Here is a 27,303-nt window from a genome sequence, read left to right on the forward strand (position 1 = left end):
GTCACCTTGTTCGTGAGAAAATTAAATCTGGTCTTCTTACTACTTCCTATGTTTCGAGCTCTCAACAAGAAGCTAATATTCTTACTAAACCATTGGGATGTGAATTATTTGTCTTCTTTCGCTCCAAGTTGGGCATTACGAATCTCCATGCTCCAACTTGATGGGGAGTATTACAGCACAACCTTAGTCACAGCAGCAATCACAGCATTCCAACAATCAAGCAAATACTATTATTAGTAGAAATCACATAAATCATGCCTATGTTTTCCATTTACAGATTATTTCCATCACAGTATTCATTTATCATGTACAGCATATAGTTTCACCTATAAATGTATGCACAAATATTGTAAAATATATGAAGAGGATTATTATAATTTTTACATCCTTCCTTCATCAATACCTCTGTTCATCAAACTTTATTAAGAACTCTAGATTTTCAGCATTCATCAGCCTTGTTTTCTCTTTGAGAAAGGAATATTGGTAGGGAAGGTATCATAGGAAGATATCATTTCTTTCTCTGTAACATCTGTACTTTGTTAACCTTCTGTTGGTATCTGTAAACAATAAAAAAGCCAAGAAAAAACTAAAAATTTTCAGCTAAATTATATTCTTAATAAAGAAACACAAGAAAGAATGCTCAAAGTATTTTAAGAACGAACTATGGAAACAGCAGGACAAGTCATTTTAAATTGAAATGAATTATTGAAGAAGTATATTGTTATAGCTCCTTTTTAATGAGTGAAATTTTATGCTATTTCTTTCCTGCTCCTCTCAAACTTGGAAATTACCATGAATACTAGCTACACCAATATTCAACTTCTTGACTTTTAAAAAACTGATGAATAACACCACCAAGAATAATATATCTATCTTGCTTTAAGGAAAAAGGAAAAGGGAAAGGGAGAAGGGAAAACGGATAAGAAATGAAACAGACATCTTAGTTCATTTTTCATATCCTTCTTATCCTTTGCCTTTTCGACTGCTAGGTGCTACCAATTATTTTTGTATTAAACTATGATTAGATCAACATAATTTCCAGTATCCTTTTCGTGCTTTATAAGTTCTCAACTTTCATCCCTTGTAAAATCATGTTATAAGGTTTACTAAAAGCACAATTCAAGAAAGCAAGTCATCATCATTTATTGGAAATTTTAGCAAGTGAAGTCTGATCAAGAATAGGGAAACTCAGAGATTTTGACATGCTCATTTTCCCTGACCATGCTAACGGTTCCATCTCAAACCCAATTTCGTAATAGGTGAATAGACTTCATATACATACTCGTCTATTAGTTTAGTAAGTTACAATTTATCAATCTGTTTAAAAACCCCAATTCGTATATCTTTAAAGCAAAATACTAATAGAGTATACTCTATAATAGCATCAAAGTTGGCATTTAGAACTATACTATGCAAGGCATTTACACAGTGCATATCAGAGCATAAAACCATGTTTTCCATATTATTTCTGTGAAAGATGTACGTACAATTAATAACCACTATCAACAATTTCAAGCGATGTCGGGATGATGGGTAATAAAACAGGAAATTAAAATAAGACAAATGTGAGACCAAAAGTTGTGAAATGACTGCGACAGAGTTTCAGCTGGTACGAGCCAAACTAAAAACTCAACCTGCAATCATCAAATTCAGCAGTAAAAATGACAATCTCAGGTATCCTTTAGAATCTGCAAAATTGAAATAAACCATCACAAGGACATGGATGCAGCTAAATGAAGATAGGAGCTTCCACCCTACATTCAGGATAATGAAAATATGTCGACATTTTTTGTCTAATTTATAGATCGAAGTCAGTTTTTAAGTCAAAATGCGATGATTTTGTCTGTGAAACTCATAATATATTGATGTTTTCCTCAACAAGATCAGCCCAAAACGAACTTCTAACAAATGCCCACTGATTACACAAGACTTGTGACTTAAGAGACCTTCTACAGCATTTTTGTTTAAAGCGCTCTTTTAGTTTCGGACATAAATTTAGCAAGATAAAATCAATAGAAAAAAAGGATATAGTCAAGAGAAATTTTTATATCCCCAAAACAAGTCGATGACGGATCATAGAATCTGATTTCTCCACAATCATAAAATAACTGCAAGATGAGAAAGGGAAAATGTTACAAGTACTAAAAATATCTCATTAATTAATATCAATAGAATTTAAAGGCAAATACCTCAATTCAGCTCGTTACAAGAATACCTATTGCATCTTGACTCAATTCCAACCATGTTTAGCTGTAAATCTTATTCATAAAAATTACTTAATTTTATATCATGGCTTTATGAACAACTTGCTCTTCTATTTACAGAAATCAGCTGGTTTAATACACTACAAGATAAAATGCAGTTATTCCAAAACCAATTCATGAAATGTGCTTATTCCATAACAAATTTCAAGAAATCAAGAATAATCAAATACCAAATCGTCACAAGAATGCGTTTTGCATTGTAACCCAATTCTGTCAACACAATACTAAGTGAATTCCAAAACAAATTCAAGAAATCAAGACAAAATTAAATATTAACTCATCATCCACCTTTTGTAACACAGTACCAGATGAAATACATAAACTCCAAACAACTTCAAGAAATCAAAAACTATCAAGATAACCATAAATCCAAACCCCACCTTCTGTTACAGTGAAACAGTCCAATTCAATAATTCACCATACATTAAAGTGAATGCACAAACCCAACTAAAATACATCAACAAAAAACCTGAAATACGGACATATCTGAATTACTTCTTTTTCCCTTTGGCAGACTTCCTCTTGGGAGGAAGAACAATCTCTCCTTTAAGCACAGGGATTTCCATAATCTGCGACAACCCACCGAATTTCTTACGGAATTTTTCAACCTGGTCAGCATCAACGAGAAGCTGTGACCTGCTACCCAGGTAAAATGGGTGGTTCCCAGACCATACATCCACAACATACTCTTTCTTGGTTCCACCAGTAGTCATAACCAGTTCACCATTGCAGTACACTTTCGAATTTTCAAAGAATTTCGGGTGTATGTCCTTCTTCCTGCAACTCCACCGCATCCGATTGCTGCCAATCACTCCCTTCACCTGCACATTAAAAAAGAAAAAAGAAAAAAACACAATTATAGCACAAAATTTTCCCATTTTGTTGCATTTTTATGAAGTAGAAGATTCTGTTATTTATTTATTTTACCTTGTCAGTGAGAGAAAGCGGGGGAGTACAGAGATTTTTGTACACGAATGGACTGGATAGAGTCAGCGCCATATTTGTTTTTCGAGGGAGACACAGAGAGCAAGAATTAGCAATGGAAATTGAGGATCAAGATTGTATGGCGGGGGGCGTTTGGGCTCACGAGGTAATGAAAATTCAACTTTCAAAAGTACTCATTGATGGTGTTTTGAAAATATATATGAAATGTTTATTGAAAGTAAAAAATAATGTTATATTAAAAAAGTGACACAATATCATTTTATTTTATAAAAATTATTACTTTTTAATTTTAATAAAAAAGAAGTGGCACAATGTCACTTTTAAATTTTTTATTAAAAAAAAACATATAATATCACTTTTATTAAAAAGTAATTTTTGTTAATAAAAATTGATAGAAATCAATAAGGTGACTTAAAAAAAGTGAGAAAAAAGTGACATAGAGTAAAAAAATGATAGAAATTTCAAAAGAAATGACGAGTTCAAAAAAGTGACACGATATCACTTTTTCATATATATAAAAAAGTGACTTTTCTAAAAATCTAAAAAGTGGTAGAAATTTCAAGAAAGTGATAGAAAAATAGTGACAAATGCTAAAAAAAGGTGATAGAAATTAAAAAAAGAGAGAAAAAAAGAAGAAGATAAATACTCAAAAAGTGATCAAAGTTTCAAAAAAAAAAAAAAAAAAGGACTAACATTCAAAGAAGTGACAAAACACCAATTAAAACATGAAAATCAAGGACGAACATGTGGGTCACTTGACCTCACAGAATTTTCATTTTTTTTTTTTTAAGTTATCCAAAGATTCCAAATGTCCCAAGTCCAATTAAACATAAGCCCATTTGCTGATTTGCACTCGAGCCCATTTATTTAGCTTAAACTACCAATACATTCCTATTTCCTCCATGTGATTCGTGAATCGGTAAATGCATTTCTAACTCATCAATAGCCCTAAAATTTAAATCCCACGCAGCCATGCTGACGACGCCGCAGAGAGAATCATCTATGGACTATGGTGATTTGCTGATTCATCATTCATATTTCTGGATTTTGCTCTTCTAAGTAATAAATCGACACCCTCTTTTTCACTTGTGCAAATTGTGTGATTTTCTCATTTTTAGTGACTTGGCTATTGGTATGTTCTCGTGACCTCATCTACTTAAAGTCTTAAAAGGACTGTTTGATTGAATGCTAACAAAATGATTCAACCTAATAAACTTAAAGGTAGTGGAATTCTGGTGAATGGTTCGTCACTTCGTCTTCAGGTCTTCTTGTTATCTATGGCAAAAAAATTGGAAATTCTGAATAAGGGTTCATCATAGATCCGAATTCTTTGGTTGGTTTAGAATCTGCATTTTTCTGGACGGTATATTACATTATTACTGGACGGTATAGATCTGCATTCTTTGGTCTGTATGTGTTTGAATTATTGGAATTTTAATACAGTAGTACGGTATATTAATTGGCTACATTGTAATTTTTTTGTTTTTCGTTATCAATATTCGAGTTTGATTTTTCTTAAAAACTAATTTAAATGTTTTTTATGTTTAGAGTTTAGCTCTTGTGACTTTTCCAGAAACTTAGTATGTAATTAGCAGTGTATTGGTAGGAGATTTGGGAGTAATTCATTGCACTTAGTTGAGAAAGTTAGATAATTAAGTTGATTAGTTTATTATTCTCTGTCGTTCCTTTTGAAGATGACAAATTCAGAAAGGGGTCTTTATTTAAAAAAGGTTGAACCCCAACCTTAAGGGCCCCCACCGACCCTGCCCTGGACCATCGTGGAGGAGGTAAATCGCAGGATGTGCCTCCCAGGAGCCAGGGTGGAGAGCACATGGATAGGCCAAGGCTGTTAACCCATATGGTAACTCCCGCTTGCAACAAAGCCAATTCCACCTTGCGGGGAATCGAACTCTGCACACTGCAGCGCTGAGCCCTATCCGCCCTCCCCTTTGCCATTGGGAGAGGTGAAGTGAAATAATTTCTTTCTCTCAATGTCTAGGATCGAAGAGTGTGATACAATAATGTTCATAGTTATTCTTATAATCGTATTCATATTTTAATTAAGCTGATTAAATTATGAAAGTATTTTAGTTTTAACTTCCACTTGTGACTCGTACATTTTAGTTGGCAGCCGACAGCCTAATTGTGGAGTGGAGATATAAGCTGCTTGATGAAAAGAGATTATTATCAATTTCAAGTTTAGATATCATTCCCAATTTCAATTTTCAAGTAAGTAATGACTTTCTCTAACTTGATGAAATAGACTTGTTCATGAAATTAATTGTTGCGTAATATTATTTATGAATTTCGTGTTGCCCTTTGATAAAAAAATGAAATATGATATTAATAAATTTGTGTATTGAATTTGATTTTATAACAGTTATGGAGAGATATTTTAAACAAAAATCCGTAATTTCAAGTGGAGAGCAGAATGTAGTTGAAGCGAGTGTTCAAGATAAAATAGATGACCTAGAAGAAACAAATATTGGGGGTAAAATAGATGTTCAAGACAAAATTGATTTAGCACAACTTTCTTCAGATCCTGGATTGAGAACTCCAATTGTGAATTACAATGTTAATGTTCAGGATAAAATTTGAAGAGCATATATATAAAGGGGTCCATGTCAGCCTCGAAATCATAAGTATCCACAAAAAGAATTTGGAGATTTGTCCTTAAGGAGATTTAAATCTTCCTGATTTAATGACTTCCCTAATTGGTTGGAATATAGTATAGAAAAAAGATGTTCTATTTTTTTTTTTTTTTTTTTTTTTTGTTATCTTTTCAAATCAAATAGTGAAGAACATGGCGGTGGTGATACTTTTGTTGATGGAGGGTTTTCAAATTGGAAAAAGAAAGGACGGATTCAAACTCATGTTGGTGCGCACAATCAAACACGGATTAAGTATTAGGCTTCTGTGACTCAAAAACAAAATATTGATAGTGTTCTCTTTAAAAAGTCGAAGAGAACAAAATATGAGTACCGAGTTCGTTTGAATGCATCAAATGATTGTGTTCGATTACTTTTACGGCAAGGGCTTTCATTTCGTGAAAATAATGAATCTGAAGATTCTAGGAATCAAGGGAATTTTCTTGAACTGTTGAAGTGGTTATGTAAGGCTTCTTGTTTGAGAAATGCTCCCGAAAATCTTCAATTGACATCACCTAGTATTCAAAAGGATATTGTGATTGCTATTGCATTTGAAACACTTGATGTTATTATGAAAGATATTGGTGATGGGTTGTTTTCTATTCTTGTTGATGAATCTCGTGATGTTTCAGTGAATGAGCAGATGTCAATTGTTTTACGTTATATGAATAAGAAAGGACAAGTAATGGAACGTTTTATCGGTGTTGAGCATGTGTCTAGTACTATAGCTCTCTCACTTAACGATGCCATTGAACACTTATTCTCTAGATTTAACTTAAGTATATCTAGTTTAAGAGGTCAAGGTTACGATAGGGTAAGTAATATGCAAGGTGAGTATAATGGTCTTAAAGCACTTATTTTGAAATAGAATTCGAGTGATTTCTATATTCATTGTTTTGCTCATCAGCTGCAACTAGCTCTTATAGTCATGGCAAACAAACATGCAGAGATTGAAACATTCTTTACTCTAGTGAATAAAGTGGTGAATGTTGTTGGAGGATCGACTAAGCGGTGTGATCTTCTTTGAGAGAAGAAGAGGCTTGAAGCTGTTGAATCATTGAATCTTGGTGAAATCTCAAGTAGAAAAGGACTTAATCAAGAAACTAATTGGCGACCCAGTGATACTTGTTGGGCTCTCACTATAGTTATTTACTTAGCTTGATTATCATGTTTTCTGCTACAGTTGATGTAATTGAGATGATTGCCACCGATGAAACTAGTTTTGGACAGAGAGGTGAAGCTCGTATTCTATTGGGATTTATGTTAACATTTGCTTTTGTACTCAGTCTGCATTTCATGAAAAAGGTATTGGGTATTTCAGATGAGTTGTCAAAATCATTACAAAGAAGAGATTAAGACATTGTTAATGCTATGAAATTGGTGAAAATATGTAAAAAAAAATGACTTCAAATAACGAGGGACAATGAATGAGACTCATTTTTACAAATAGTTTCTTGTTTTTGCGAAAGGCACAACATTGATGTTCCCAACATGGATGATATGTTTATACCTCTAGGTCGCTCACTGCGTAACACTCAAGGAATAACAAATCTACATCATTTTTGTGTGAATTTCTTCTATGCTATCATCGATCTGCAAATTCAAGAGTTGAATGATCGTTTCTCTGAGACAAATAGCAACTTACTCCTTTATATTGCATGCTTATGTCCGAAAAATTCATTTTCTGTTTTTGACAAGGACAACTTACTTCAATTCTGTAAGTATTATTCTAATAATTTTAAACCAGTAGAGATCTTGACACTTGAAGGGCAACTTCAAACATATATTATTGATATGCGCAGTCACAAAGATTTTGAAGGGTTACGAAGCCTTAATGATCTTGCGGAAAAGTTGGTATTGACAAAAAAAAATGATGTATACCCATTGGTTTACAGGCTTGTAACACTAGCGTTAATTCTTGCAGTTGCTACTGCTACGGTAGAGAGAGTATTTTCTGCGATGAAGATTTTCAAGAATCGACTACATAATCGGATGGGAGATCAATGGCTAGATGACAGTTTAGTTCCATATATTGAGAATGATGTATTCGCCAATATTAATAATGATATAATTATACGACGTTATCAAAGTATGAAAATGCGTAGAATACAGTTGTAATAGTGATTAACGATATGTTGTTTTAAAAAAAATTGTATTTCAATTTTTGACCCCACAATGTCGAATGTCTAGCACTGTCCCTGATGGGAATTAATTCAATAAAGTGACAAAAAACAACACGCCACCATCTCTCCACTTTCTCCATACAAGCATTTGTAGATCTTAAGTTTCATGACATTTTCTTGAGAAGTTTAAATTTACACGTTCGTCACAAATTTTGTTACTTTTCTGCTTGATTTAGAAAATAGAAGAAAATGGGATTTTCATAACTCAAAGGAGGTTTTTCGATCAATTTGAAGGGCTATTGATATGATCCAGGAGTCGAGTCCGACGAAGGCAAGTGCGAGACGAGACCCGTTGATAGTCGATGGCGGACCAATGACGCGATCAAGGGCAAAGCAAGTGAAACAAGCGATGGGATTGCTCGTTCAAGAAACCATTGATGGAACAATGTTCAGGACTCAAAGTGGAGCAACTTTCATGTTCGGGTCGAAGGCCGAATCAACTTGGATCAATTTGTCATCAAGTGACGAAACCGGAGGCTGAAAACAAGCCTGTGCGGCCACACGGGCAAAACATCATGCGGCCACACAGTGGCATACAAAAAAAAAATATTGCATTTCTTGTTGAACCATGCGGCCACACAAGCCGAAAAATTTGGCGAATTTTCTAATTTTGGCCGAATTTCCTAGTTTCGATAGAATTCTTATAAAATCAAATTATTACCATAATTTGATGGTTTTGAACGTTTTTATTCATTAGTATAAATAGGAGAATATTTTTTATTGTAAGAACTTTTTGACTTTTGCTTAATATTATAGAGAGAGAATTGTTCTTTCAATTTCTTGTTCTTCTTGAACAATCTTAGAACTTATCAAGATTCAATTTCTTGTGGCATTCTAAACAATCGGATTGTGGGTTCTTTTAATTGTAATCAAGGGGTTTTAGGTTCTTTGCTAATCTAGGGTTTCTTGGTTCAATTCTTGGGGTTCAAGATCCAAAACCGGGTTAGTATTGGCGTTCTTGGGTTCCGCATCAATCTCGTTGTGGGTTTTGTAGTTTTCATTGCTACGGGGTTCGCATCAATTGGTATCAAAGCTTTGGCTCCAATTTAATCAGGTTATATCCTTTGTTTTCTAATTTTTTTCAATTCCTTGTGTTCTTGTGTCCAGAAGGTTTTCTTGATCTTTTGATCCAAAAGTTTCATAAAAAATCGTCAAATTCCATTTCTGGGCTCGATTTTCGCCCGAATCAGTTTTTGTTTTCTTTGTTGGTTTTGTTATTGATTTTCGGATCTAAAAAAAAACTTGTTAAATATTATTGATCTGTCAAATACCAACTTTTATTATTCATTATCATTTCTAAATTATTTGGACACATTAAATCATTCCACTCCTTCAATTCAAGTCAAGCTTTAAAAGTTTTCTTTGAGTTCTTGGTTACAATTATTGAGTCACATCCGGTTTGGGAAATTCTACACGATTTGATTGATTGATTGAGTTCATTGATTGTTTCTAGAAGCAATTGTTGAAAGAACTGAGTGGTAAAAGGCAGAGAGGTGAGCTTAATAGAGGGTAAAAGCCATTGTGTTTTTCGAGTGACTTTTGGTGAAGCAGTAAAATAAAATCTTTAGTGTTAGGATGTCAGAAAGGGCAGAATCAAACTCAAGTCGACAAGGCAATAATAGCAATGCATCGGAGGATTTAATGCAAAGGTTTGAGAGGGTGTTTGGAGATGTGAGAGATAGGTTAGAGAAGCAGGAGGCTTGGATGAATAGATTAGATACATCGGTGGCTAATCTTAGTCGGAGGCATCGAGTGGATGCATCCAATGCCAGAGGACCGGATAGATGGGAGCCTAGGAGGGAAAGGCGAGAGGAGTATGGATATGGGAGTGACATGTGCGAAGATGAATTTCACGGTGTTGAGATGGGAAGGATGAGGAATAGAGGCAATAGGTTCGACAGACGGGGTCGGAATGATTGCGGGGAGGAGTTGGATGGAAATTTGGGAAATATAAAAATGATAGTTCCTTCATTCAAAGAAAAGAGTGATCCCGAGTCATACTTGGAGTGGGAAAGGAAGGTTGAAATGATCTTCGAGTGTTATAACTACTCGAAGGAGAAAAAGATGAAGTTATCAGTTTTGGAGTTCAGTGACTATGCAATTTCATGGTGGGATCAAGTGATTACTTCACAACGTAGGAGTGGGGGAAGACCAATCAGCACTTGGGAGGAATTAAAGTCATTGATGAGAAAGAGGTTTGTTCCTAGCCACTATTACCGAGAGATCCATCAAAAACTGCAAGGTCTATATCAAGGGTCGAAAAGTGTAGAGGACTATCATAAGGAGATGAAAATACTCATGATTAGGGCCAATGTGGTGGAGGATCGGGAGGCTACCATGGCATGATTCTTGAATGGGTTGAATAGGGAAATTGCCAATGTAGTGGAGTTGCAACATTATGTGGAGTTGAAAGACATGTTGCATGTGGCTATGAAGGTATAGAGACAGCTGAAGAGGAAATGGGCAGCTAGACAGCCGTTAGGAACTTCGAGTGTCAATCCATCTTGGAAGTTAGGGTGGAACAACAACAACAAAGGTAATAAAGCTGTACCTAAAGCTAGAAATGAGTGGTAGAAAGGGAAAGAAGAAAGTGCTAGCAAAACAGCACCAAAAACAGATTCACAACCATAAAGGAATCAAGACATCAAGTATTTCAGATGCTTGGGGTCAGGGCACATTGCTTCTCAATGCCCAAATAAACGGGTAATGGTTTTGTTGGATAATGGAGAGGTGGTGAGTGAAAGTGAAGGAGAGTTTGAGGACATGCCTACATTGAAGGACGTTGAAGAAGAAGAAAAATTGGAGTTTGCTGTTGGGGAATCGTTGGTGTCAAGGAGAGCTCTTAACACTCAAGTCAAAGTGGATGATTCGGAGCAGCAGCGAGAAAATATATTCCACACACGTTGTTACGTCAACGATAAGGTATGTAGTATGATTATTGATGGTGGGAGTTGCACGAATGTAGCTAGCACAACTTTAGTTGAGAAATTAGGACTAGCATTGTTAAGATACCCTAGGCCTTATAAGTTGCAATGGTTGAATAAAAGTGGGGAAGTTAGGGTGAATAAAAGAGTTTTAATTAATTTCTCAATTGGAAGTTATAGTGACAAAGTATTATGTGATGTGGTGCCTATGCATGTGGGTCATATCTTGTTAGGAAGACCATGGCAATATGATAGAAGGGTCACACATGATAGATATAGGAATCGTTATAGCTTTGTCAAGGATGGGAAGACTATTACTCTTGCGCCATTAACACCGGCACAAGTGTATGGAGATCAAATCAAGCTGAAAAGTGAGGAAGATGAGAGAATAAGAGGGTCAGGAAAAAGGAGAGGCAATAGTGAAACCATCAATAAGAGAGAAAATAGTGAGGTGGCTGAGAGTGGAGAAAAGAGAGAGAAGCCACATGAGCGGAGAGAAAAAGAGTCAGTTGAGAGGAGAGAAAAAGAGTCAGTTGAGCGGAGAGAAAAGCCAAAGGTCAACTTCTATGCAAAAGAGAGTGAGTTGAAAAAGGCTATGAGCGATAATAGGCAAATGATATTGTTAGTGTACAAGGAGTCCTTCCTCAATTTTGAGGATTCTAATACATCCCTCCCTAGTTTGGTTAAATCTTTATTGTAGGAGTTCGATGATGTGTTTCCTGAGGAGATGCCAAGTGGATTGCCACCAATCAGAGGCATCGAGCACCAGATTGACTTTGTACCCGGAGCTGTCATACCGAATTGACCAGTTTACCGAAGCAATCTCGAAGAGATGAAGGAGTTTCAAAAGCAAGTAGAGGAGTTGATGAGCAAAGGTTATGTCAGGGAGAGCATGAGTCCATGTGCTGTACCTATTTTGCTGGTGCCTAAGAAGGACGGGACTTGGAGAATGTGCGTGGATTGTCGAGCTATCAACAATATCACGATAAAATATCGTCACCCAATACCTAGGTTAGATGATATGCTTGATGAGTTGCATGGTGCTTGCATTTTTAGTAAGATTGATCTTAAGAGTGGGTATCATCAAATTCGCATGCGAGAGGGTGATGAGTGGAAAATGGCGTTTAAGACTAAGTATGGATTGTATGAATGATTAGTTATGCCGTTTGGACTCACTGATGCACCTAGCACTTTTATGCGTTTAATGAACCATGTTTTGCGTGCTTTTATTGGGAAATTTGTTGTAGTTTATTTTGATGACATCTTAATCTATAGCAAAAATCCAGATGAGCATTTAGAACATTTAAATTGTGTGCTTATTATGTTGCGAAAGGAACAACTATATGCTAATTTCAAAAAGTGCACATTTTGCATGGATAGAGTTGTTTTCTTAGGATTTGTGGTTAGTGCTAACGGGGTGGAAGTCGATGAAGAAAAGATAAAAGCTATAAAAGAATGGCCAACACCTAAGATTATAATTGAAGTTAGGAGTTTTCATGGATTAACTAGTTTTTATAGGCGATTTGTAAGAGATTTTAGCACCATCACCACACCGTTGATTGAAATAGTAAAGAAGAGTGTAGGTTTCCAATAGGGAGAATCTCAAGAAATTTCATTTAACACAATTAAGGATAAGCTATGTAAAGCACCTATTTTGGCATTACCGAATTTTGATAAAACATTCGAAGTTGAGTGTGATGCATCAGGAATATGTATAGGAGCAGTGTTAATGCAGGAAAGGAGACGTATTGCTTACTTTAGCGAAAAGTTGAGTGGGACAGCATTGAATTATCCGACATATGACAATGAGCTATATTCACTTGTTCGAGCATTGGAGACTTGGCAGCACTACTTATGGCCAAAGGAATTCGTGATACACACCGATCATAAATCTTTAAAGCATTTGCGAGGTCAAGGTAAGTTGAACAAAAGACATGCGAGATGGGTGAAATTTATCGAGACATTTCCCTACGTCATCAAGTACAAACAAGGTAACGAAATTATAGTTGCTGATGCGTTGTCTCGAAGGTACGTGCTTTTAAATTCATTAAGTACTAAATTACTTGGTTTCGAGCATATTAAGGGCGTGTATGAATCTGATTGTGATTTTTCTATTATTTATGCTTCATGTGACAAAGGTGCATTTGATAAATTCTATAGGCATGAAGGATATTTGTTTAGGGACGATAAGTTGTGCATTCCTAATTATTCTTTGCGTGAATTATTGGTAAGGGAAGCACATGGGGATGGTTTAATGGGACACTTTGGGGTTCAAAAGACTTTAGACATGTTAGGAGAACATTTTTATTGGCCTAAAATGTGACATGATGTAGAACAAATATGTGGAAAGTGCATAACTTGTAAAAAAGCTAAGTTTAAGGTTCAACCCCATGGTTTGTATACTCCTTTGCCTGTACCTAGTGAACCTTGGGTAAACATATCTATGGACTTTGTATTAGGTTTGCCTAGGACAAAAAGGGGTCGGGATTCAATATTTGTAGTGGTCGATAGGTTTAGTAAGATGGCGCACTTCATACCATGTCATAAAACTGACGATGCTACTAATATTGCAGACTTATTCTTTAGGAAAATAGTACGTTTACATGGAGTACCTAAAAGTATAGTGTCTGATAGGGACGTGAAGTTTTTGAGTCATTTTTGGCGTGTTCTGTGGAGTAAGTTAAGAACTAAGTTATTATTTTCTATAACTTGTCACCTACAAACAGATGGACAAACTGAGGTAGTTAATCGAACTATGACTCAACTACTTAGGACAGTGATCAATAAAAATCTGAAATCATGGGAAGAGTGCTTACCGTTTATAAAGTTTGCATATAATCGAGCTACACATTCTACTACTTCGTTTTCTCCTTTTGAAATTGTTTATGGTTTTAATCCACTAATACCTATGGATTTAATGCTTTTGCCTGTGTATGAACGAGGTAACTTGGATGGGAAACGAAAAGTCGAGATGGTGAAAACACTCCATGAAAAGGCCAGGATTCAGATCGAAGAGAAAGGAAAGCTGATTGTATCAAAAGCAAATAAAGGAAGAAGACGGGTTACATTTGAGCCTGGAGATTGGGTTTGGGTGCATTTCAGAAAAGAGCGTTTTCCAGAACAGAGGAAGTCAAAATTGCAACCACGAGACGATGGACCTTTTCAAATCATCGAGAGGATCAATGACAATGCATACAAAGTGAATTTACTACCTGAGTACAATGTTTCGGCTACTTTTAATGTATCTGACCTCTCTCTATTTGATGCAGGTTTAGATTCGAGGATGAATCCTTTTGAAGAGGGAGGGGATGATATGATCCAGGAGTCGAGCTCGACGAAGGCAAGTGCGAGACGAGACCCGTTGATAGTCGATGATGGACCAATGACGCGATCAAGGGCAAAGCAAGTGAAACAAGCGATGGGATTGCTCGTTCAAGAAACCATTGATGGAACCATGTTCGAGATTCAAAATGGAGCAACTTTTATGTTCGGGTCGAAGGCCGAATCAATTTGGATCAATTTGTTATCAAGCGACGAAACCGGAAGCTGAAAACAAGCCTGTGTGGCCATCATGCGACCGCAGAGTGGCATACCGAAAACAAATATTGCATTTCTTGTTGAACCATGCGACCGCATGGAATTACACCATGCGGTCGCACAAGCCAAAAAAATTAGCGAATTTTCTAATTTTGGCCGAATTTTCTAGTTTCGATAGAATTCTTATGAAATCAAATTATTACCATAATTTGATGGTTTTGGATGTTTTTTTTCATTAGTATAAATAGGAGAATATTTTTCATTGTAAGAACTTTTTAACTTTTGCTTAATATTATAGATAAAGAATTGTTCTTTCAATTTCTTGTTCTTCTTGAACAATCTTGGAACTTATCAAGATTCAATTTCTTGTGGAGTTCTAAACAATCGGATTATGGGTTATTTTAATTGTAATCAAGGGGTTTTAGGTTTTTCACTAATCTAGGGTTTCTTGATTCAATTCTTAGAGTTCAAGATCCAAAATCGGGTTAGTATTGGCGTTTTTCGGTTCCGCATCAATCTCGTTATGGATTTTGTAGTTTCCATTGTTACGGGGTTCGCATCAGCTATTTTGTAAGAAATTATACGATGGGGTATTGCACCGACAAGTGAAATAAATAAGTGAGAAGGCAAAACTGGAATATGAAGTAATTGGTCAAAATTCTTAATAGGACGAAGATATAAAAATAAATATCAAACTGAAACTTGAATGGGAAAAGCACTGGAGGCTTGACATCAAGATCTGTCGTTCACATTCTTTCTCAAAAATCAACACCAATATTGATGTTAAATGAATTTCGAAGCACGATTTTTACTTTTTCTTTTTCTAATTTTTGGAGGGCTTGCTCAAAAGGGAGAAGGATCTGGGAGATGAAGCATTGACACGGTGGGGGCGTGAAATGGAACAAGAACTAGCAGGAAATTGCACACAAGGGTTGCAATTTATTGAGCTGGGTGCATCGATGGTGTAAGGATCAGACTCGAAGAAAATTTTAGCAGCTTGCCTCTTTCAGGATCTTCTATGAATGTGTTAGTTTATCCAGTGCGCACTCGAATGATAGCGTCTGCGAGTTCCCTCGTTTTCAAAAAATAAAAATAAAAAATAAAAAATTGCTTCGATTCACAAAATTCATTTCTTTTGAAACAGTCACTAACCGTCTTTGTGACATAAAAATTCATAGATATTAGATACTAATGAAACTAACGAAAAAGTACAACACTCATTTAAGTTGGCAGTGGGACTGCCTCTGAAGGAAAGAAAAAGTAATTTCATCCTCTCAAGTTAGAGAAATGGGGTTTGAGCGCATTTATTACTGGAGCAAGTTTTTAATTAGTTTTAGGTGTATTATTTTAATATGTTATTTTTGGAGGGTAGTGGGTGTAATTATCCAATAATGGGCCATTAATTTTTATTAAAAACTGTAAGGGTATTTTTATTTTAGGAACAATTCAAAAATATCCTTAAAAAGATTACTAATTTTACACTTACTTTTAGATTTTTGTCTCAAAATATTCTTTTTATATTTTAATTATAATAAAAATTGTAACACAATGTGTTATATATATATATATATATTTTTTTTTTTTTTAAAAAAATTTTTTTTTTATATTTTAATTATAATAAAAATTGTAACACAATGTGTTATATATATATATATATATTTTTTTTTTTTTTAAATTGTGTTACAGTTTCACCATCTTGAAGTCGTCACCACATCACTTGTAATACAATACATTACATATATTTTGCTTCCTATTTCTATTGATATCATGATTGCTGCCAACATCGTCCGCCTTCATCTTGTAACATAGTTACACCATCATCATTGACCCACTACTTGTAACATTTATTGTTACATTGCTCGTCCTAAATACAATTGCCACCACCACCACCTTCACTCAAGCCTCCGGGAAAAAGAAAAGAAGTGATCGATCCACCACCACCTTCACTCGCATCACTAGTGATTCCAACCCCAACCCCAACCATCACCATTGAACCACCACGCCTACTAAATCTATGACCCATCTCATCGTCGCATCCATCACCACTACAACCACTTCAGCAATTTCCACCATCGCTTTGTCTCACCACTACCACAATTTTTTTATGAACCATACTCACAAAACCACTAAAAAGGGAAGAAAAAGAGTCATTCTATCCATTACCACCATTAACACACCATAAATCATCGATCCATGCCAATATCTTAGTTTTTTATTTTCTCCCCCATCACCCCCTCTAAAATTCCAAATCCCCAATCCATTTTAATTTGCAAAGTCCAAAAAGTAAAAATCATCAAATTAAACTATTTACAACAACAATTCATTTAACTCCATAGAAATTCAAAATTGAAATTAAGAATTTCTGCTGCGAATTCAATTGAATTTATCTCATCAAATTATCAAGTAATGCGTGAAATAAAGTATAATCTTTCATAATGATTTTACGTTTAATTATAAAGCTGGTAACTATATTAGTAGAATGTTAGTAGAACCTTTTGTTGTGAAGTACTAGAGTGTTTGCAATATGTACATAATTTTTTTCTTATCAAAAATCTTTATTTTTAATTCGATTTATACAGTTTATGCATCATGTTCTTATGTGCTTTACTATCATCATTTGCTCTAATATTTGTAATTATTTTGTAATTTGCAGTGTTATGGAGAAGATTCAAGTTCATGCTACAATTATGACTAGATGTAAACTGCAAATTGTACACTATATTTACGGGAAGCTGGATACAAATTACAAGAACAAGCTTTGCGAGAGATGTTTCAGATCATTTTTAGACTAATGGATATTAGGTTGGCTTCACAAATTGTACTTCAATTACCATTACGAAAGATGAAGACTACCAGAAAGAACAAGTATGGATGAGCAAGATTTGGATTGGAAGAGTTTGTTTTAGTGATACGCATAAATGCATGTGATTGTAACAACATAGATAAAACATTGTGGCGGAGTGTTGGATCATGAAAGAATATTTTAAGAAAACTAGGAGAAAGATTACAAAGGGAGATGCTTATAATGCATTTGTAAGTTGCAAGAAGGAGCGACAAGTATGAGTTAGGATTGTTCGTCATCATGGTGTACGTCCTATGGCCACGAAGGAAAACACCTACACCGATTTATAATGATTGGATTTAGTGGATGATCTCAACAAGTTCAAGAAGTATCCATAGGGAAAATTTTCATTTGAATTCAAACATGAAATGGGAGGTAAATTGAAAAATTCGAATTTTGGAGGGGAGTTATGTTGTCGGTATTCATTGTATGACTTTTCCCTCGCTATAATGATATGAACAAATAATATACTAGATAGAAACGAATATGGAAATGCCTGAAAAGGACCCTAAGTTAGAAGAGGATATGGGAGAAGAGATTGGAGGAGGAAATGGAATTGAGGGATAAGATGTAGGAGTATAAAAAGGGAAAGAATGGTAAAAGAGGTGGCTGGAAAAGAAACAATTGTAGAGGAAGAGCATAAATACGTGGAGAAAATGATGCCCATTGATTTTGTGATATCAGAGAAACCTGACATCGATGCGAATGAATCCAATCTCGATATGTAAAAGAATAATTTGATGTTCAGCTTCATGTTATACCACCAAATTATAATAATTTTAGAATTCTTATTGTTGGTACTTACAATGTGTAAGTGATGGTGTACAGTTTGAGAAGGTAGGACGTGATTCACCAAAAGGACGTGGGTATCATCCATCGAGAAAAACATGCTTATTGTGTTCTCCCTTTACAAACCAGACAAATAGGAAAAAGTTTGTCGGACATCAACGTATACGGTCCTTACCAAGAAGTGGATCCTATGAAGGTTGATGCTCTTGATAAAATAGATGAAAATTCATCTTATAAGTAAATGACTAGACATAGTTGCAAGTACACGTGCAAGTAATGAAATTATTACATAACTCTAACTTTGTGTTGATTGTGTTGTATTCGCAATCAATTTATTCTTATGATGTTTAAGCAAAAAATTTGATAGACCTTTTGAATTAAGAATGTTTGTCTTACTGGTAGTGTAAGTAATCGAACTTTAATGATTTTTCAATAATATTACAAATGAATTCAGTTTGTATTAATTGGTTTCTTTGTACAGATTGGGAATGGGGCCCGATACCAAATACGATAAAGGGCTTTAAAATTTTCAAATTTATTCCAACAATATTGTTACATGTTGGATATTTATTTCTTCCAATTTGTTTTGAATGCACATGACGAGTTGCAACCAAAGAAGGAACTCAATTTTAGTAAGAGTCTATTCAATTACGTGAGAGGGGCTACTTCAAATCTTGGTAAACCTTGGACGAACTACAGATATTTAAATCTTTATTGCTGTATTGGCAACCATTAGTCCACTGTTGCATCCAATTAGGAGGAACGAATAATTTTTACGTTCAATAGTCTGAAGGGTCACATTTGTAAGATAGCTTTGGAAGCTTACATTTTGACTCCGCAGAATGTTATTTCATTGCTGAAAAAATTACAAACCACAAGTGAGAACAAGTATAGCACGGAGAAGTTCACATTTGTAAAAGTAAACGATGTTAAAAAATGAATGGGTAAGGTTAACTAATTTCATATTTGATAAGACTATATTATTTTAGTGTTGAGAATTAATATAACTACACAACTATTTTGTAAATTTGACTCGGGATATTGATTGTAATATATATAAAATTTCTGCAAATGAATATTGATTTATTTGCAATTCACTTGGATTATGGACAAATATGACGAAAGAAATTGGTTGCAGAGTTGTTGACATAGGACTTCTAGCCTTTAATTTATTTATTATTATTATTTGGGTGGGTCGGCTCTTTTATTGATGTTTAGATACAAATGTGTAGTTACTTTGATATTTTGAAGATGTTGTATATAGCTACTAGGTAGTGCATTTGCAATTGTGACGATTAAGAATATTGAAAATAATTGAATTTTAGATATTTTCATATCTTTATAACTTTCAAGTTTACATATGGTACATGTCCAGGATGTTGATTATGTATATATTCACATAACAATCTAGACTCATTCCCATGAATTAGAACGAGATTGTTGTATTTTATAAACAAATAATGTTTTCATGAGCACGGCTTACCCATGAAGTATGTAGCATTTAGATAATTTTAATTGATATATCATTTTATGAAATGTTAGATTTAAGATGTAGAATCAATTAATGTTAGCATTACTCAATTATAAACAACAAGAATGATAACAAAGTCATTTGTTTTTTGCTTGATACTATTTCAATTTTCACTTTTTAATTTTTATAGCATATTTTAGTTAAGTATCAATTATTTTATCAAAATTATACCAAAAATAGTACTTATTACTTATTTTAATTTAATCCTATCATTATCTTATTAAACTTTTATTATTTGTATTTCACTGCAAATAATAATAATGATAATAATAATAATAATAATAATAATAATAATAATAATAATAATAATAAATACCTTATAACCTCTATAGATCAAAAAAGTTGGGGGGATTAATTTATTCATAAGCCCAAGTTGGGACCGAAAAATGTTATTATCATTATTAGAGGTTATTGCTATAAAACAAAGGAAAAGAAAGAACTATAGAAGGGAATTTCGAAGGGAGATACAATCTGAATAAGATATAATCTTTTAAAGTAAAATTAATCCAAGTATCATGCTAAATATTCATCAATAATTATCCCATAATTTTATAATAGCTAAAATTTGTAGATCAGTATCATAGATTTATAGAGGTTAACACTGTATTGAACAATATGGTAAAAAGAGTGATTAACTATTTGGCCGACCTAATAAATTACAAATGTTTGAACTTTGAATGTCTTTAAGTTATATATATATATATATATATATATATTGTTGACAAAAAACTGCTTTCGAATAGCTGCAAGGATATGAATAGCTACTGATATATTGCATCAAAATAATTTTTTAAGCACCAAAATAAGGACACAAAACTCAGGTCAATGACATGAAATTATCTGTTATTGTGAGGGTATAACTCAACAAATTCAAGGTGAAGCTGTATGTAAAGCAAGCAAAACATCGTCATTCATCAACTATATTCTGAAAAGAGATGAACCAATCTCTGTAAATTCGCACAGACGGGATACTCCAAAAACTGCCTCTGAAATGTCTCACCGTCACCGAGCGGCCTTTGGAGCTTTATCGGGTAGGATATTATCTGGAAGAATAAGTTCTGAGGGAGTTTCACGGACGACACCAATCATTGAATCATACTCCTCATCACGATGGGAGGACTTCTTTCGTAGCATCTTTTCAAACTCGATCTCATCAAAGGGCTTCACATTTTCAGCAGCATGTACTTTTGCAAGGTTTGTATAATTGGTGGCTGACTGGGAGATGAAGGCTATCTCTTTGCCTGTAAGTTTCCTGAGGAACTTGGCCGGATTACCTCCCCAAACCTGCAATTCACAAAAAAGTTAGATAGTTCAACCACAACTGTACAACTTTTAAGTTCATATTTTGCCCATAATACCGGACATGACTAGACAAATATAGTTAACAATATTTTTAGCTTCTTTTTTTCTTCCTTAATACTAATCAATGCTAATGCTAATACTGATCAATGCTAATGCTAATACTATGTCTTTATCCATACCAAACATGCCACAAGGCAATTTTGGAATGTAGTATTAGATAGGACAACACAATCTTATATAGAAGATTCTAACTTTTTTCTTTTTAATTGATTATTCAGCGCTATATAATCCACCTATCAAACAAGCCATAAGATCACAATTACATACAATTGCAGTACTGCACTCAAGAAACAACAGGTACTCCGATAATTGACTAAGTTCATAGCCAGGCTCAGGGATGCCTGCCTACATGAACTCTCTAATCACATTTTCTCACAAGGCCGATAAATATGGTCTTTATTATGAAATCTAAAATGCCCTATAGATTAGCATATATATATGCGTGTGTGTGTGTGTAATCCTACAAAATATTTTGAAAAAACTACTGAGCGTCTTTATGGTGCTAGTGGTAAAAAATTAAATATTAATTACAAAATTTCAAAAGCTCATATTTGTAATTCAAATATTTATTTCAAAAATATCTTTTATTTAGTAAAAGATCTAGATCAAGATGTAATTCTTGGTACTCCTTTTATTATTCAAATTTATCCTTTTAAAGCAGATTATAAAGGATTAACTACAAAAAATTTTGGTAAGAAATTTTTTTTTTGAATTCTCAAATCCTCCTTATAAAGATGTCAATTCTTTAAAAGAAGCAGCAATTTTAAAAATTATTCATAATATCAATCTCAAAAGAAGTCATATTCAATTTCTTAAAGAAAAAAATTCTTTTTCAAAAAACTGAGAAAGGATTGCAAGACTCTTCTATCAAAAAACAAATTTGTGATTTACAAAACAAAATAGAGAAAGATATTTGTTCAACAATTCCAAATGCTTTTTGGGATAGAAAGAAACATGTTTCTCTTCCTTACAATTCTGATTTCCATGAATCAAATATTCCCACAAAATCTTGTCCTATTCAAATGAAAAAAGAATTGCTTGATTTTTGCATCAAAGAAATCAACGATTTACTTGAAAAAGGTTTAATCCGTCCAAGTAAATCTCCCTGGAGCTGTTCAGCTTTTTATGTCAATAATTCTGCAGAAATTGAACGAGGAGTTCCTCGTCTTGTCATCAATTACAAACCACTCAATACTGCTCTTCAATAGATTCGATATCCAATTCCTCAAAAGAAAGATCTTTTGAATCGTCTTTGCAAAGCTATCATCTTCTCAAAATTTGATATGAAGTTAGGATTCTGGCAAATTCAAATTAAAGAATAAGATAGATAAAAGACTGCTTTCAATGTTCCCTTTGGACAATTTGAATGGAATGTTATGCCATTCGGTCTCAAAAATGCTCCTTCAGAATTTCAAAAAATTGTGAATGATATTTTCAATCCTTATTCAAATTTCATTATTGTTTACATCGATGATGTTCTTATTTTTTCACAAAATTTAGAACAACATTTCAAGCATATTCATACATATCATTAAGAAAAATGGTTTAACAGTTTCTGCTAAAAAGATTGTTTTATTTCAATCAAGAATTCGTTTTCTTGGTCATTTTATTCATAATTCCACAATTACACCAATTCAAAGAAGTTTTGATTTCACTGATAAATTCTCAGATGAAATCATTGAAAAAACAAGTTTGTAACGCTTTTTAGGTTGTGTCAATTATGTTGCCGATTTTGTCAAAAATATACGTCAAATCTGTGCTCCATTATTCAAAAGATTACAAAATAATTCTAACCCATGGAATCATAAGTGCACATTAACTGTCCAAAAGATCATAAAGTTAGTCAAAAATATTTCCTGTCTTTCAATTCTTGATCCCACAGCTTCAATTATTGTTGAGATAGATGCCTCAAACATGGTTTGGTGGTGTGTTAAAGCAAATCTCACTATAGTAATCTCAAGAACAGTTGGTTAGATTTCATAGTGGAGTTTGGACTGGCCCTCAAAAGAATTACTCTACCATCAAAAAAGAAATTCTTTCAATAGTGCTCTATATTTCAAAGTTTCAAGACGATCTTATCAATAAAAAAATTTATTTTGAAAACATATTGCAAAGTCTCAAAAGATGTTTTACAAAAAGACGTAAAAAATCTTGTTTCAAAACAAATCTTTGCAAGATGGCAAGCTATTTTGTCTTGTTTCGATTTCGAAATACTTTATATACAAGGAAAATCAAACTTCTTGGCAGACTTCCTCACAAGAGAGTTCATTCACAAAAAGAGTGAAAATGAGTTGGGAGAAGCAGATTGAAGAAGAGGATCGAAATCCTTTTCAAACAAAAACAAGTAGAAAGAAAAATTCTACTCCATTCTTTTAAATTATTGATCTCCCAAAAGATCATCAAGAAGTCTTGTCTTCTTCAAACACCCTTTCAATCATTGTCAAAAAATCTGATTAAAAACTCAAACAAAAAGCCTCATCACCTACCTCTTCAAATTACAAAAAAGCCGTTCAAAGTACTGGAAAACATCCTCAAATTAACCCTCCAAATACCTTCAAATATTTTACCAAAAATATCTTTGAGAATTGCCTTGATATGAAAATATCTTGGCTCAATAGATATTCAAATTTGGATAAATGCCTTTTAAGTATTTTTCCAAAAGACTTTTCGTTTATGTCTTCAAACATTCAAAAAACTCGAGAATATTATGAGACTATCCTTTCCAAAACAGGATCAGCTATAATTACTCACACTCCAGATCTAAAAGACAAGTCAATTATCATGTTTTCAAAAATCAATATTCTCTGATTTTTGTCTTACGAAGATTGGGGACAAAACCCATGGGAAGAAAAGAGACTCAAGCTCTCTTCAACATTTTTCACAACTCAAGAAAATTTCAATTATTTTAATTACCAGAATGCTTGGTATAGAGTCTTCCTTTTTAGACCTATGACTCATTCCTTTTAATCAAAATTATCATCCTCATTCAAAATGGTTTCAAACATAGTTCGTTTATCATGGACTCGAAGAGCAAATTCTTCCTAGTCTCACTCTTCAAGGATTTGAATTTTTCAAAAACGAAACAAAACCCTTTCTGAAAATTCAGGAAAATATTTTATTTCAATTCGCTTTCAATATGAAAGTATCCTGGATTTTTTGCTGGGATTTCTTTCAATATCAAAATCTCAAAGATGAATACTTTACTCAAAAGATCACAAGAAGATTCAAGATCAAATGGTGGTTAAAATTCAAGGAAACAAATTGTTGTCCCAAAGCAGTTCAATCATGGATTCAAAAACAAAGAAATTTAAGTGTTCCTAAATTCTCAAAGAAAGAACTAGAAAGTCAAGTTGATTTCTTGACTGAAAAACAAAGGATCATTTCAATGTTATCAAAATGTAAAGATCCAAAAGAATTATTAGAAATTTATGAACAAATTTCTAAAAAAGGATCTACAAAATCAAATTCTCAAGACTCAGATCATGATCAAGAATCTCAATATTCACAAGAAACTGATAATGGTGATGACTTAATTGATTTAGGATATGACTATGAAGAGTTTCTTGCTCAAAAAGATGCTTCAAACAAATGACTACATGGACCCAATTTTCTTGATGAATTGAGAAATTTTCGGGTCTATAGATCAAGAGAGATTCTTCTCAATCTTTGCCAAGATCATTTTCAATGGTGCAAAATTTGTCATGATATCAATCAAGTGTGTGGATAACATCAATCACTACTTTAATAAAGAAAAGGACTCTTTCTATACATTCTATAGCATTATCAGTGATTTTTATATGGTTATTGAGTCTTTATTATCCTGAGTTGAGAGCGTCTCCCAAAAAAAGTAACATGTACCTCATTAAAATGAGCAACGAGTTCATGTTTGCCCTTTCTATCTTTCCTTATTTCTTTCTTTCTTGCTTTTGCATCTTTATCAGTACTACTGTCCTTTCCAACATAAAAAATTTTCAATTACAAAGCCAGATGAAAGATTATTCAAATCCTTCTTTTTCCCCGAGCAGCTCAAACCTAATTGACACCTCCAACATCAATTTTTACAGCTATAAGGCCATCTTCAACCCAGCACCAAATTTTGCACCATTTTGCACCAAATCTTGCACCAAACTAAAATTGATCTCCAACCATTACATCAAAAATTACACCAAATGAACAGTATTTAACCATTTTTTTCCCTTTTTTTATTCTTTATAATCTACTTATTTGAAATATTATTTATTTAATTATTTCAGAAATACATAAATTACTAAATAAATAATTAATTAATCGTGTTTGATGTATTTTAAATTATTTTCGTCTTTTAATTAATTAATTAATTATTATGTCTTACATTTAAATTTTATTTCAAACACAAATAATTATTAATATTAATAAAAATAATAATAATTTATTGTATTAAAAAATATATAGCACAAATTACATAAATACCCTCAACAAATTTATTTGGGAAATGTAAAATAAGGGCAAAATTGACATTTTACACTTGCACCATTTTGGTGGTGTTGGGTTGGAGTAATTTTGCACCAAAAAATGGTGCAAAATGGTGCAATGGTGTTGTGGTTGGAGATGACCTAAACAAGCCATTAATCTGATTACCGACATTAATGTATAAACTGTAATGGGTACATTTGAAGATCAAATTCTTCAGAATTCATGGCATCCCTTATTTGCATTTTCAAACCTAAATTTTTTAAAGAAATTTCACTTCCAATTTCTATTTTTGTATGATATTACCGTTCTTTTCAACAGAAGTTCAATTTTTAAGACATGTCGCAGCTGATTTTCCTATTCTCCATTTTCCACTCAGCAATATCACTTCATTAAAGAGTTTAAATATCAAGCCCAAAAATAATTTCCATCCTCACTAATATACATTAAGAACTAATAAAGGTGGATCAAAAACTAAAATAAAGGAAATGGGTGATCTGGGGTTTTAAGAAAAAAATAAAGTAAATAGGCGTACGTTGTTCTTGGAAGTAGTAATTTCCTTGGAGGCGACAGCCGAGACGATCCATTGCTTGGCCCGTCTCTCGAATCCAAAATCCCAAGGTGCAAACTGCTTTCCCCAAACTCCCCATTTCGAATTTACGTCTTCTTTTTCCTCTGTTGATTGATCAGCTTATCTGCCCGGGAAAAAATAAGAAGACTTCTTAAGCTGCGTCGTGCAATTCGATGATTGAAGACTAGAGAGGGATGATTACTGGGCACCGGGTCGTCGCCTGCAAGTGCGAAGGGACCTGAAAGGGTAAATTTGGTATTAAAAAATATTTTTACACGCCTGCGAGTCGCAATTTTTATTTCTTGCACAATATTTTAATTATAATTAAAATTCTTAATCTTTACAAATTGCCACCCTTATTTCTCTAACGAACTTTTATATTATTCTTGTCATTGAACTTTCCATCAATTAACATATTTTGCATTTAATATATATATTTTTTATGGCATTCTTATTTTCAAAATTTTCATTAGTTAACACATTTTTATTTGGTAACAGTTTATGTTCAAAAAATCAGTTGAAATATCGTATAACAACTTATTTTTCATCATATTTAATAAATAAATAAATAAAATTTTCCTCTTATTTCAAAGCATAAAAATAAAATATTATGATATAAATCATCATCAAAGATAGATATACTAATTAATGAAAGGTTAAAGATAAGAATTCGATAAAAAAAAGTTAAGTAAATAATAGCTACAAAAAGAAATGATTGAAAAACTTCAAAAGCAATTTTAAGATATTGCAACAAATAAAAATTGTAGCGTCAATGTAATCAACGATCACACAACATTATGAGAATAAGAATGTGATAAAAAAAATTGAGATATAAATGTGATAATATACAAAGGTTATAAATTTTCTATATAATTAAAATATAGTCTAATTATTAAAATCTGTCATGTGAATATATTTAGCCTTAATTTAATTTAAAACAATCATATTCAAACCAAAATTTTTGTTAACTATACCATATTTTAATGGCAACGAATTTTTTTTAATATTTGCTCATTTTTCACTTATGTTCCCAATTTTTCGCCAAATTCTTATCATCAACTTTTTATTAATTTACAAAATTTGATTCTCATGACAATTTCTGTATAAAAATTTTATTAGGAAAGCATATAACAAATGACAAAAAATCCAACAAACCTGATACCTATGGCCTCACCTTGAACGGGGTGAGGATTGCCCATTTAATCGAGTCAAGTACAGGGTGGGGAATTTTGCCCTGAGGTGGGTATGGTAACAGGGG

General features: G+C 33.3%; 1 protein-coding gene and 2 long non-coding RNA genes across 3 annotated transcripts; 1 reads left to right on the plus strand and 2 right to left on the minus strand.

Annotated features, from left to right (window-relative positions):
- Window positions 1-368: 368 nt before the first annotated feature.
- Window positions 369-3,372, minus strand: LOC111388502 (50S ribosomal protein L31, chloroplastic-like). The gene is made up of 3 exons (XM_023013235.1): window positions 3,192-3,372; window positions 1,635-3,085; window positions 369-557 (listed from the first exon to the last, which is right to left on the minus strand). The coding sequence occupies exons 1-2, from the start codon at window positions 3,261-3,263 to the stop codon at window positions 2,756-2,758; spliced, it is 402 nt and encodes a 133-aa protein (XP_022869003.1). The 5' UTR covers window positions 3,264-3,372; the 3' UTR covers window positions 369-557; window positions 1,635-2,755.
- Window positions 3,373-4,034: 662 nt separating this feature from the next.
- LOC111388515 lies at window positions 4,035-7,719 on the plus strand. Its single transcript, XR_002701592.1, has 2 exons — window positions 4,035-4,268; window positions 5,334-7,719. It is a non-coding gene; the product is annotated as an uncharacterized LOC111388515 (long non-coding RNA).
- A 12,694-nt stretch (window positions 7,720-20,413) lies between these two features.
- LOC111388506 lies at window positions 20,414-26,277 on the minus strand. Its single transcript, XR_002701591.1, has 2 exons — window positions 26,010-26,277; window positions 20,414-20,947 (listed from the first exon to the last, which is right to left on the minus strand). It is a non-coding gene; the product is annotated as an uncharacterized LOC111388506 (long non-coding RNA).
- Between the last annotated feature and the right edge of the window lie 1,026 nt (window positions 26,278-27,303).

The sequence above is a fragment of the Olea europaea genome, unplaced genomic scaffold, assembly GCF_002742605.1.
Source record: "Olea europaea var. sylvestris unplaced genomic scaffold, O_europaea_v1 scaffold502, whole genome shotgun sequence".
Taxonomy (NCBI): domain Eukaryota; kingdom Viridiplantae; phylum Streptophyta; class Magnoliopsida; order Lamiales; family Oleaceae; genus Olea; species Olea europaea.

What these genes read in the sequence shown, in the direction of transcription:
- LOC111388502 (XM_023013235.1), bottom strand. Translation starts at nt 3,263, where the DNA reads ATGGCGCTGACTCTATCCAGTCCATTCGTGTACAAAAATCTCTGTACT. An exon ending in CGCTTTCTCTCACTGACAAG is followed by an intron (nt 3,086 to 3,191) that starts GTAAAATAAATA and finishes TTTAATGTGCAG; the next exon opens with GTGAAGGGAGTGATTGGCAG.